The following is a 13,259-nucleotide window of genomic DNA, read 5'->3' as shown; positions in this document are numbered from 1 at the left end:
GATCAGCACACAAAACACCGAGCACAGGCAGCCTTTGAAGCAGAGCCCTTCAAAGACAGACGCAGACCGACCCCACCGAGGCTTTTTACACAAACAAATGCAGTACGGCGAGAGCAAAACTGATCTGCAAAGGACTTTAATGCCCCAAGTCTCGAATGACCGACCCTTTCGAGCACGGCTGGCTTCAGGCCAGCTCCCGAGGCCCACAGCAGTGACTCTACGTGGAAAAGAGCAGGGGTGTTTCAAAATACGTGTCCGTGATCATCTGGGCACAAAGCACGGCTTCGTTTTTCAGTTTCGGCAGCGAAGAGGCTGCCCGGAGAGCTCCTACTCCAAGCCCAGCGATGCGTGAGTGACGTTTTTTTAAACACACTTTTGCTGACATTTCCCTTTCATTAAAATAGCTCAACAATGGGGGGAAAAGCAACTCGCCGCGCACATAGGATCTTTACCTTACTTTGTACTCGCAGAGGAATTTCCTTCATCTCCTCCGGAGTGGAAGTTTCCACGGATCCCCGGCTCACGTCACAGCCGTTTGCCTCTTTTTACGGCTGTAAAATCTTCCAAACCCGGGTGTAAATCAGCTCGGCTACGAGAAGATGGATGGGATGCACACCCCAAGCCCTGGGGGTGCAAACAGCTCTCCCCCCCCCCCCAGCCCTGGAGCTGCTTGTTGCCAAAGCCACCTTGTCCAGCACTACAGCTCACCCCTTGTCCTAGGATCGCCCATCCCACAAGGCCAAGAGCTCCCAAAGGCCGTGGCACCACAGGGATCCTCTGGTGGGCTCATTCCTAACACATCAACCAACCACCACCGATGGTCACAGACTGCAGCAGGTCCAGAAGTTACCTACCACTGCCGTTTGGACCAACCAGCCCATTCCCTTCCCTCCAGACAGCATTTCAGTAGGTTTCCTGCATGAAAACCGACCAAGCGGGGCAGAAAACACGACACGAGCAGACACATCCAGGGCACCAGCACCAAAACCCAGGCTCCTCGCCCCGTGTAAGGCTTTTGCCGCGCGCCGCTGAGCTACCCAACATGTGGCATCCTCCTGCATTGGGACAGCCACCTGCCCCAGCTCTCCTCTGCTTGCCCTGGATTTCTGGGAGCCGACTGAACGTGCCGTGGATCTGGCACCCACCTACCAGCATCCTCGCTTGCTCTGCAGAAACCCAGCAGAAACCCACGGGAGGTGATGGAGCAGAAAGCCCCCAGCCAGCTTCTGCAAACTCCGGAGCTGGAGCTGTCACCCTCGCCCAACTCAGGCCCCAACCATAAAACAAGCTCCACAATAGCGTTATTTATTTTTTTTAAGTCACAAATTATTTCCAGCAGCAGGAGGGTGGAAGGATGCAGTGTGCTGGACCCTGCTCGCCGGCACTGAGCCAGTCTCATAAATGGTTGGCAGCCGGCAGAGCAGCAAACCCATTTCTATTGAAATGAGCTTGTTACTACTAATTTTTACTGGCTTCCCAATTGATTCATAAAGTTTTGTTGGTTTCTTTTTTTTTTTTTCTTTTTTTTTGGTTGGTTGGATTTTCTTTGCAGATCTCAGAAAGCACTTCCTGAGACACTTGGGGGGAAAACAAGCCCAGGACTCCCCACGAAGGGCTGCCCCCTGTGTTCGTGCCCCTCCAAGCCCTGGCATCCCACTTCCAGCCCTTCATAAAACCTTTCTATAAGGGGTCCTCCAGCTTTCAATGGGCTTCAATCAAAACCTCATGGATTCAGCTGCACCATTATCAGCCCTGGGGCAGAAATAGCCCAAGACCTGGGTGGAGGCTGCGGACACACGCATCTTTTAGGGCTGGTTTGGGTGCACAACGTTTAACTCTCAGTTTTTGCATCTGCTCGCTCCGTGCACAGCTGGGTGCACCAAGCTGTTGCACTAAATAAACCGAACGGGTTGAAATTTAGAGCAGGAGTTTTTTTGTAATTACCAGCGATTTTTAGCTGAGAGACCTGGCTCAACTTTGTCCGTGGACTTTTCCTCAAAGCATGAGGAGAGCTCCTCCTCTTCTTGGACGAGCAGGGACAGCCAAAGCCATACTCCCATGGGGCCAACACCAGCAGGGCCACGCCACTTTTACTGCACCAGGAATCCCAACCCAACCCAACCCAATTCAATACAACGCAACACAACCCAAACCAACTCAACACAATGCAACCCAACAAAATTCAATGCAACCCAACACCATAAAATGCAACCCAACAGAATTCAACGCAACGCAACACCTGGACGTGAGCTGAGAGCACCATCAGCCACTTAAGCCCAAGAGGAGGACACTACAGGGGACAGCCCATTCAGCTGTCTGGGGGATATTTCAAAATGCCTTTTAATGCTTTAGTACGACGCTCCCCATGTGCTACACTTACTGCTTTGACTTAATTAGTGGGAAGACCTTTCCCCATCCATTTCTTTCCCTTTTGCAAGCATCAGACTCTGAAGAAACATGAGCACAAGGCAAAACACAGTGCAATTCTCTGGTTCCCTTTTTGCAAGAAGTTATGCTACGGTTCCCATTCACTTTAAAACAGAAAAAGAAAGCCCACAGCGACCTCATTTTTCACACGCTGCTCACTTCAAGGCTCAAAGAGCAAAAGGGCACGAGCTGCAGCGCACGAGGAAGATGTGACCGCGCTCGCCCGGCCGCCGCGGGGACACAACGGCATTTGTTCAGAAGGGGCTGAGAGCAGAGCCAGGAGCGTTTACAGCCACCACGGTCAATGTTTGCTTTCTCTGCAGCCCGGGCACGCCGGGGACAGGCGGGCAGGGATTGCAGCGCCTTGTGCTGGGGGAAGAGGGATCAACCGTGCCATTCTTCCCAGCGCACAGCCCGGCGCGGCAGCTCACAAGCAGCCGTTGTCTGTGCCGGGCACTCTCCCCTCCACCAGATCCAGCCACGTTTTGTAAAGGCCTGGGGAAAAAACAAGGAAATGAAGGCAAAGAGACGTGCTCTGAGCAGCACATCTGCTGCTCTGCACCCTCCAGAGCCAGGGTGAGCATAGAGGAGATGGCGCAGCGTTGTTGGCACCCACCGAGCAGGTGCCCCAAGTGTTGCACCTCTTTTCAGGTGGCTGCCGGGCTGGTTTTCAAACCAGGAAATGCATTTTGTTCTTTATTATATCCATATTTTTTTTTCTTTCTTGAATAGACAACAGCGGTTTGCATCACTATGTGTGAAAGAGTAAAGCAGCTGGCTTTTTTTTTCTCCTTTAAAAAAGTCTTTAACATTCTTTGGCTCTTTGAGTGGAAAAATCTTAGCAAACGAGACCTTAATAAATGGAAAGAGCTGAAAAATAGCCTTTCTGCTGGCACAGTTCGCTCCTTCTAATGGAATACATAGATAAAACTGACACATCTGGGTCTTGAACCTTCCTCAGCGCTGCTGCGAGGAATCCTTCCCAGGTATCCCTGGCACGGCGCTTGCTGGATCCAGCACCGATTCCTAAAATTGAATCCTAAAATCCTCCGGCCTCTGAAGCCCAGCTGAGGCAGGGAAGGGCAGCCTGATCCTCCCACCTAGGACAAGGACCATCCCCAAACCCCAAAACCTCAGCACAGGTGGAGGAAGGGGAGGGAAGGACTGAAGGTGATGGAGGGGAGCAGCAGGGATGCTGCAGGGCTGGATCACACCAACCCTAGGGCACAGGGCCCTCTGACTGCCAGAAAAAGCCTCCTGCTCCCCCAGGAATGAAAAACTGCTGAAATGAATCAATGCATACACAGGTATGGATATAATCTCCCCTGCCTCCCTTCTTTTATCACTGGGAATTTGGCTTTTTAGCAGGTTATAACCTGGAACATGAAGCACCGCCTGCATGGAGAAGCATCGCAGTGAGGCTGCTCCCAGAGCAAGTTTGTACCCAAAAGGAGAGGCAGGAACGGGTTTTGTGGTGTGGAGGAATTCAGCTCTGGTCATCTTGGCTGAAAACAGGCGGATGAGCAAGGGCAGCACCCTGAGAGCCTGACACCCCCAGCATGGGGCATCTTCTCCAGGCAGCGGCTGCGCCCCGCAGCGCGATGCGAGCAGGAACAGCCCCGTGCCTAATCCCCAGCACTTCGGGAGGACAAAGAGCCGAGTCTCCTTCGCCAGCAGATTTACCCTGTGGTTCCAGGGACGCGAGGCACTTCAAAGCCGGCAGCAGCCCGGCCAGAGGCAGTAAAGGGATGTACTTTTCGGCTGCTGAGCGGCGAAGTGAAATCCACACAAATAAGCAGTGTTCCAGCGAGGCAGGTTTAACCATCAGCCGCTCCGAGGGACGGGAGATGTTTTTCCTGAAGTCTTTTTTTTTTTTTCCAGTTTGTCTTGGGGTATTTTTTTTTTTCTCTTTCTTACTAAAACACGTCTCGAGCTCCCGCACCGCACACCCCGCTTGGATTTGAGCATCCTCCAGAGGTAAAATGCTGAGTTAGGGACCGGCGGCCAGGAAAGGAGGTGCCTTTGATGAATAGCAAATCGACGGACTTCAATCGTTTCGGTAAGCGCCACAGATTTAATAAGTTATTTCCGTGGAAAACCTTAGTAACTCGGGTATGAATCAAGCCTATAAACACCTCTCACTCATCAAAGTGCCACCAAAAAAAAATAAAAAAAAAATCTATTACTGTAACTCTGAATGCTAGCCTCTCTCTACAGGTCGCTCCAAGAAGCCAAAATTCCCCTTCAAAACATTCACCGTTTTCAAAGGTCAGCAATACACTGTGTCCAGTATTCAGCAAATCCATTTAAGAAGTAAAACACGCACAGAGAGGGAGTTCAAACAAAGCCGTGCCATCAGATGTGCACTGCTTGAAAGACACAACCGGAGTCACATCAAAAGGACTTTTACTACCTAGAAAGCCGTATCCAACTCCTAATAGGGTGCAAGAATGTAGTGTTTTGGCTACAAAGATTAAACTAATTTACTTTTAAGTAACTTGCTTACTTCCTGATGTTTCTTTTTTTTTTTTCTTTTTTTTCTTTTTTCCTCCAAGTGTGATGCTGAGGTGCTTGGAGAAGTGAGGGATGTGATTGCTCTGTGATTCAAGGCCAAACACCAGAACTACTCAATGAACCACAGACAAAAACATATTTTATCTGGGTGTTGTACTTACTCCAAGAACTTCTACGCCGAAAACATCTCGGCTAGCTGCTGAAAGCCAGTGTGGATCCAGGTAAGGAAGGAAGAGGAGAGGCGACTGACTCCTCTACAACACGTGCTGCAAAATGCAGCGTCCCCAGCACAACGCTGCTCCCCAAACTCTGCTCCCCAAATGTTGCTCGTGCTGTCCCCACACTGCTCCCCAAAGGCTTTTCGTGCTGTCCCCTCGCCCAGCAGTCCCTGCTGCAGAGGGACAGCACCTCTGGGGCTCCGTCCTCCAGGCACCCACCGAGTGCCCCGTCCCCAGCCCTGCCACCGCTTCCCTCTGGAACGGGGCACTGCTCCCAGAGCACCCCAGGCACACACACACACTGCCTTTACAGCACCCTACCGGCTCCACCACGGCCATTTCTCACGTCCCGAGGAGCTCTGTGTACACACACAAATGCAGAGGCATCGTCTGCAAAGCTGCTTTAATCCCTGCAGCAGGCACGGGGCCAAATATCGATGAGCCCAACCTCCTGCCGCTGGCTGTGCAAGACGCGGGCTTGTGTTGCTGTAGACAAACGATCCCAGGGCTCTGGCAGCCAGCTCCCATTTTTTCTGTCCTCCTGGAGCAGGGACAGCTCTGATTGTCCACATTTTTCTAAGTGCTGCCTGTTAAAGCAGGACCGATGGAAGAGGAAGGATCTCTTACAGGTGGAGGAATGCACGTGGTGGGTGGTGACGGGGTGGATTCCAGCCCTACTGCCCCGCTGAGCCTGGATGCATCGCTGACACTTCTCCATTTTCCATCCCAGACGACATCTTTCCTGCTGGAGGACAGCATTTTTGGAGGCTGGTGATGTCCTCTCACAGCACAGCAGCTGCAGACCCTGAGAACAGCCTTTCTTCCCTTCTAGGGATGCCCACAGAGCCAACTGCCCTCTCCTTGCGCACAAACCTCTCCGCATCTCCAGCGCATTCCCCAGCAGCCCCTCACCCTTTCTGAAGTTCATTTCCCCTCCCCACACTACTGACCTGGCCCAGCTCAGAAATCAATTCCAAAACCCAAAAGGCTTGCGTTGCGAGCCCATAACCCGCAGGGTATTTTTACAAACAGGTGGCACTCGCCTTAGAAACCCTTCCACAGCTGCGCAGCCGCCACCAGAACTTCATCCTCGTGCCGATGGGTTCAGCACCACCTCCCTGCTGCTCCACACGGGGCGTTGGGTGTGCAAGGCGAGACGAAGGTGCACGGGTGGCAAAATTTGGGCAAGCTCCTGCAGACCCCAAAACACACCACGGGGCTGGGGACCCAACTCGAGCAACCCGCTGCACCGGAGGGAGCTCCGCATGCGGGAACATCTCCGGAGCCTGGGTCTAAAGGGCTTTCTCCACACATCATCTTGCCCCAGAGGGTGTTTGCTGAGTCTTGATGCTCCAGATGAGTTCAGCTGCAGGCCTGCGAGGTCTCTGTGCTGCCCCACCTCCGGACACTGCTCCTCATTGCCCTCCTGCCCTGCAGGAACCAACGTCTCCATGCCAGGAGCTGCCACCGGAGCCACCGCTGCAGCAAGCCCCAAGGTAATAAATCCAACAAGGACCCTCCTGTAGATCTGCAGGCTCTGGAGCACTCATCACCAGCCCGGACGGTTTGAGGACACTTGCTGCACACCTTTGTCTCTGAAAGGGGTGAGCGCTGCAAGCTGAGGGTGCCATCCCCGAGGACTTCCCCACCTTCCCTGGGGGCTCGCTCGGCGATTTGGGGCTGCCTTTGATGTCGGGGCCAGGCAGGGCTGGAGGCTTCGCTCCCACAGCGAGGTTTGGTGGTGTGAAGTCCTCGGGATGGGAAGGGAAAGGAAAGGAAGGGAAAAGGGATGCCGTGCGGCTGCGCTCTCTGATCCGTGTTCCAGCATCCATGCAGCCCACGGGCCGTGGGGGAAAACCTTCACGCGGCGCGCAGAATTCCTCTCTTGAAGCCCATTGGAAAATAGATGCATTTTATTTCCCGTTGGCAAACTTAAAACTATGGAGGGAAAAATGTTTAATATAAAAACATCTGACAAAGCACCTCCAGGATGTATTTTTTTGCATCAAAGAAGTAGCTCTTGGCAAGGCGCGCGCTCCTCCGACGAGAAAACCTTTTAGCCAAACCCTGATTGTTATGGACTGCTCCGAGTCAGACACGCCAGCGAGCTTTAAGTTAAATATGAAAGAAAAAGGAAACCAAAACCATTACTGGCCCAAATAAACATCTGTCTGTGATTAAGCTGGATGCACAGATACGCTCCGCTCGTTTTTTAGGGGGGACGTCTGTTTGCTGGAACAGGACGGGGGCAGACAGGAGGAGTAGGGTCAGCGATGCTGCCCGCTCCCAACCTCAGCCCCCAGCCCCAAAATGCTCCCAAACCCGCTGCAAACCCCCCTGCCTCGTCACCTCCAGCAGAAACTGCCCGCCTAACGAGAAAAATAGCAGGTTTTCTACTAGCAGGTAATTTCCCAGTCTCTCCCCCCGCCTGGAAAGGGCAGTGTTTGCCCAGTTTCCACACACATCCGCCTTACATATTTATAGGCTTTTTTTTTTTCCTATCCCTAACACAGAGGATCTTCATAAATTTCCTTGTTAGCATGAATCCTCGTGGTCTGTTATTTCTAGGGGGGGGAGAGGAAGGGAGACGCTCACTTTCTCCATGCGGTGCATTTGGAAATCTGCTTCCTGAAGCCTCCCAAGGCTGCTGCGAGCAGAGAAAATCCCCCTGCAGCTCTCCCTTTGTACCCGGGACATCGCTGCAACGGGGCTGAGCCATCCCAAAGCATACAGGGACACCATCCCTGCATCCCACCACCACCACAAGCAGATCCTTCGGCTTTCCAAGACCTGACAGAAGTGATCTAAATGAGCTCTGGCCCATCCAGTCTCGGTTTCTCTACTCTGTTAATCCACGATTGTCCTCTGCCAACACCAGAGTAATGCAGAGCGCATCCTTTGGCACAGCCCAGCCCTGCACACAAGCCTTTCCTTCCTTCTCCAGGTTTCAGATCCATCCATGTGTTTTCACACCGGCTCCATCCTTTCAGGAGAGGCTCCCAAATGCCCCAAATTCATCCCAGATCTTTACCAGGGTCCCAGCTGCACCTTTCGGATGCTACGAGCGAGCCCACCAGGGCTGAAACTCTCAAAGAGCCTGAGCACAGGGGAAGCAAATTCATCTCTGGACCAAAGAGCACGCCAGTTTTGGAACACCTAAGGCAGCATCTTCCCCGGCACCTCCTGCAAAGCCCCTGGCTGCGGGTACAAGCCCTCGCCAGGACTTGTAGCCAAGGGACTGTGCAGGAGGGAGGCATGGTGAGGAGCAAAGCCCTGCCACACACGAGGCTGGAGCCCCGCAGGCAGCCCGATTCCCAAAGGCCTTTCCCTCCGAACAATGAAACTTTCAATGCAAGGGAGCAGGCGTGCGGCGGCACACGAGGCGAGGCGGCGCGACGAGCGGCGCGTTTCGGGGCAGAGCAGCGAGCACAAAGGCTTGGCACCGGCTGCTGCGGGAGCTGCTGCCTGCTCCTACGGCTCAGACCTCCCCGTCCTGAGAGCTGCTCAAGGAAAAGAGGTGCCCCAACATGATCCCATGGACCCCAAAAGACAGATAAACCGCTCCCGACAAGCGGCACCGCTGCCCCTGCTCCAGCACAGCCCTTGGAGAGCTCAGCGCCACCATGAACAAGACCACAGCACCTCGGGATCGCTGCTCGTGCAAATTTATGGGGTTTTGTCCACTGGGAAGGCAAGAAATGGGGTCTTTTGGGGTGAGGAAGAGCCCTGGGGGAGGCAGGGAACGGCGAAGCCCCCAGGGCCGGGCTGCTTGCTGCACCCCGAACCAGTTTGCAGAGCCGCGCAGCCCTCTGCAAGCCTGGCGAGTCGAACGGGTACAGCAGCTTCTTGGCACTGCTGGAGGAGCCAAGTCTGAGGGGAAGAGGGAAAAAAAAAAAAAAGAGAGAAATTACTACAAATGTTCCACCAGTTATGAGTCACGGGGCTGAGCTTTGTTTCTGCCTCGCTGGATTTTGCCCTTTCCCTGGTATTTCCCCAGCCCCGTCCCGGCGAGCTGGGCTGGGGACGTCCCCTCCTGGGTGACCGCGGCACGGAGCCACCATCGGCAGCCCCAGGCCAGGGCAGTGACCTGGGTGTCCCCACGTGGCTGCTCGGCCCTGTGAGCCTGCCCACAGAAACCTGCCCGGGCTCCACAGGACCACGAAACCCCAGGTTTTCCTCTTCGGATCCCCCAGGAACCAGCCCCGATGGATCCCCAGGGTTCGGCTGCACCAGTAAATCTCAGGCACACTGGAGGCCACCCCACAAACTGCTGTGTGCCTAAACGTGATGCTGCTTCAACTCCACGGCTGGAAACTTGGGATCAAAGACCTCCAAGTGCCTCCTCCACCACCCCAGACCCTTCCTGACCATTGCACTTTTCAGAGGAACAAGAAGCGCTCCCAACCTGCTCCCAAAACCTGCTCTCCACGGGGTTACCCATGGGCAGACAGCCCCATGTCATGGCCCAAACCTCAGGCTTCGGCCTTTCAGATGGTAAAGATCATCGTTGTAACCATGAAAAGGCCCAACTTCAAACAGCATTTTCAGTTTTTGTACATATAAAGAGATGATCTTCCCACTTCATGCTAAAGCTTCCCGTTTAGAAGCCCATCAAGCAAACGAGCGACAGCACAAGAATGGCTCTCTTTGTTACCCCAAACTGAATTCTGTGGTTTTCGGAGGAAAAGCCTTTTTGATGATCAAAGCCGGAGCAATAAATAGTAGCGGCTTGATGCTGGATCCAAAACGTCCTTATTTCTGGAAGGGGAGCTAAACGCACAGTTCCTTCCTTCGGTACACACAGCGCGGGCAGGGCAGGCCGCGTGCCTCCTGTGCCGTTTGCACAGACCCACGAAATAAGTCGGGATGGAGAATAAACAAACCCAAACGTGGCAGAGAGACCACGGCCTAAGTGCTTTTTTTTTCTCCTTTTACTCTGCAGCGATGACAAGTATGGGTTAACTTCAGTGAGGCTCTTATCCTCTTTCAGCAATCGGGAGCGCTGGGGAAAAATAAATCACGCAGCCCCAGACTCTTATTAAAAGTTACACCATTTGAAACCACGCAGGGGGAGAGCAGGGATCCGATTTCAGCCCGATCCTGGTCACATGTTATCATTATATTGTTCGAGTAAAAGTTAAAATCTCCCTTCCAGCCCAGAAACCCCACCAGATGTCCCATAAAGAACTCAGCTGTGATAGAAGCTAAACCATTACATCCTCAGGAACCCTGCTTTTAAAACTCCGCCGCTGTAATTAATGGCTATTATCAAGTTACAATAAAAGCCACGGGCACGGGGAGCTTTACGGGGACGGATCCAGCCCAGGAGATGTTTTGCTGGGCGCTGGGAGCACACGTTTATCACAGCACCGTGCTCCTATCAATTGTTTCCCCGCTGCAGCCACTTGGCACGCACACGGCGAGCCCCCAGCACGCACACGGCAAGACCTGCGGCCACTGGGGAGCCTCCCAGGGAGACCATCCCCAAAAAATGCCCACGGGGCCACGTGCCATGCGATCACAACAGCACCATGCTGTGCTGCTTGAAGGCTTGAGCATCCTCAGGAGTGGGTTTTGCCAAACCAGCCAAGTCACCGCCACCCCGTCTTCTTGCACCGGCCCCAGCGAGCACCAAACCCACCCAGGTGCTCAGCCCCGGATAGCTCAGTGGGTTTGTCCACCCCAAACCTAGTTGCCAGGCTCTGCCTCAAACGAAGTCCTTTCTGGCATGGAAACAAGCAGGTCCCACGGACAGGTCCCTTCTTTCCTCCTCCCCGCCGCACAGCGCTCAGCCCCAGACCGGAGAGGTTCAACGACCAAGCACAGCCCTAGCGCCACGCGGATCCAAATCCTGATCCCCTGCTCCAAAACCGCCTCTGGTGGTGCCTGCGCACCGCAAAATGCAAGAAAAGGTGCAGGGGTGGGGCAGAGCAAAGCCAGGGCCTTGGAGCCCAGACATCTCCAAGCAGCCACCCTGAGCGGCTGCCCCTCGTGCTCCCCGTTTGTGCCAAGCACAGGGAGGGCGCAGCACAACCCCCCCCCTCCATTCTCCTCCTCCTCCTCCTCCAGTCCCCGAGCTCCCCGGGAGCACGACCGCCTGCCAACCTGAGAACTCTCCGGGTGTGACATTGGGCGAGTTTGTAGCCTCTGTTTCAGTGTAAGACAACGTGGAATCCGATAGATCTGCAAAGAGACAGGAAAAAAAAAAAAGCCCAGTTTTTAATCCTCCTGAATTTGCAAGCGCTATGTGCGTGCCCAGGGCCCCTCTGCTTCCCATCCCCTGCCCACAGCTCCCGACAAACTCTCAGCTGGGCCAAAAAGCAGCATTTAGCTTTGTACCTCCACCGTGCAAAGTCTGAATCGCTTCGACCACAGAAATAACTGCAGCAAAGTCAATCAAACAAGTAGGAACTTGGTGCTTACTGGATAAGGTTACATTAAGCCTCTAAACAATTCATAGTTACTATACTTAATTATCGCCATTAAAATTCTTGAAGCTGTTTATTCTTGCTTCCTTCCTTCCTTCCTCTTTGCTGAAGCGAAGGAAACTTTGTTTTAACAAGTTAAGAGTCTTTGTTATTCTCTCTTGCTTACACCCCTCTAATTAAGTGCTCAACTGTTTGCTCACAGATTAACTATTATTTTTCCAATCAAACAAGCCAATGAAGCAGATTTCAGGCCCTGGCTGTTGTTTTAACCAAGTCACGTGTGGCTCCCTACCATCCCTCCCTGCAGCACCAGCACTTTCTGAAGGGAATTACCCCGCAGTGGGGAGAACAGGGAGGGACGAGGTTGTTTTTTTTTTCCCCTCTCTTTTTTCCCACACCTAACAAAGAAAAAAAAAAAAGGAGAAGGAAAACAAAAGCAACCCACAACCAGCAAATCTCCTTCGCAGGATGCTCCGGACGCGAAGGCTAGGGAGGGCTTTTCCCTTTCCAAAGCTTTTCTGATTCATTAGGAGCAGCAAAATGCCCTTCCAAAATTACAGAGCAGCGACTTTTGGAGAGGCTGCGTCTCGGGTTAATGAGCACAGGAAGGGCAGGAGCCGGCCGGGGTGCAGCCGGGAGCTCCCACGCCCCCCTCGCTCCGGCACCCGCACGCAGACAAAACACGGCGCCCGGGAACCCTTCATTACGCCCCCGTGGGCTTCGGCTCAGTTGGGGAAATCTGCATGCGCCCGCACGGCAATTTGGGATGATAAACCGGCGTTCGTTTACTGCTCGAAGCCCGTCAGCTGATGCTTGCTCAGAAGTAATGAGCAGGCAGAAAATCCCCGCCGCTGCCCGCTGCGCCACCGCAAGGTGCCGGCACCGGGGCTGCAGCACGAGAGCTGCAGGAGATCAAAAGAGGTGAAGGCACGTACCCAGTGGCTTTTGCTCATCATTAGGAGACAGCCGAGAGTAAGGAGGTGGTGGAGACTCTGGAAAAAAGGAAAGTTTGCGTTAGTGTTGTGTTCAGTCTACAAATGAAAGCTCTTCTGAGTCAGGAGCGCTTTGAAGGCTGCAAACACAACGGAGGGAAGCCCACTCGCACTGGGAACCCACCAGGAACTCTACACCAAGTCTCCTCCATGTCTTTGCCCAACAGGGTTCAGCCCTGACCCCTCAAGGCAGACATTACGGCTGGGAACGTGGCCGTCCTGCCTCCCAGCACGGCCACCCCAACAGCGGCTCCAACCCACGTGCGAGGACCCAGCCAGAGCTCCCCAAACTCCGCATTACAAAGACTAAAAAATGGGCGTTGGGTGATGACGAGAGGCTCCTTTCTTGGCACGGACAGACCGATGCTGAGGGCTGGCTGGCTTCGGCCAAAAAGCCACCAAAGTCACTTTGGTGTGTCCAGCAGCACCTGGCTGCTTGGGGGCTCAGTCATGTGGGCCCCAGTTTGGTCCTCTGATGGTCCTTCACCCCGTGAAGGCGCCTGGTGCTCAGCAGCAGCACATCCACAGCCACGTGCCCGCAGCAAGTCCCCAGAAGTGCCTGGATGAATCGGGTCAGCGAGCTGGCTCCTGCTGTGCTTGGAAGCATAAAGACCACGCGACGAGCTGGGGAAGGTCCTCCATCATTTTTTGGGGTAGAGGTGGGGTTTTCTTCTCAATCA

At 53.8% G+C, this 13,259-nt stretch overlaps 1 protein-coding gene across 1 annotated transcript in view; it reads right to left on the bottom strand.

Moving 5' to 3' along the window:
• The window catches only part of SMAD6 (SMAD family member 6), a 33,012-nt gene that overhangs the window by 15,974 nt on the left and 3,779 nt on the right, over nt 1-13,259 (bottom strand). The window contains exons 2-3 of the mRNA XM_038185064.2: nt 12,523-12,579; nt 11,265-11,342 (exon numbers count right to left, since the gene is read on the bottom strand). Of these exons, the coding sequence (XP_038040992.2) occupies nt 11,265-11,342; nt 12,523-12,579 (135 nt within the window). The remainder of the gene's footprint in view (nt 1-11,264; nt 11,343-12,522; nt 12,580-13,259) is intronic.

The sequence above is a fragment of the Anas platyrhynchos genome, chromosome 11 (genome assembly GCF_047663525.1).
Source record: "Anas platyrhynchos isolate ZD024472 breed Pekin duck chromosome 11, IASCAAS_PekinDuck_T2T, whole genome shotgun sequence".
Lineage (NCBI taxonomy): Eukaryota > Metazoa > Chordata > Aves > Anseriformes > Anatidae > Anas > Anas platyrhynchos.
Note: the sequence above shows the minus strand (reverse complement) of the source record. Positions and strands in the feature narration are given on the sequence as shown.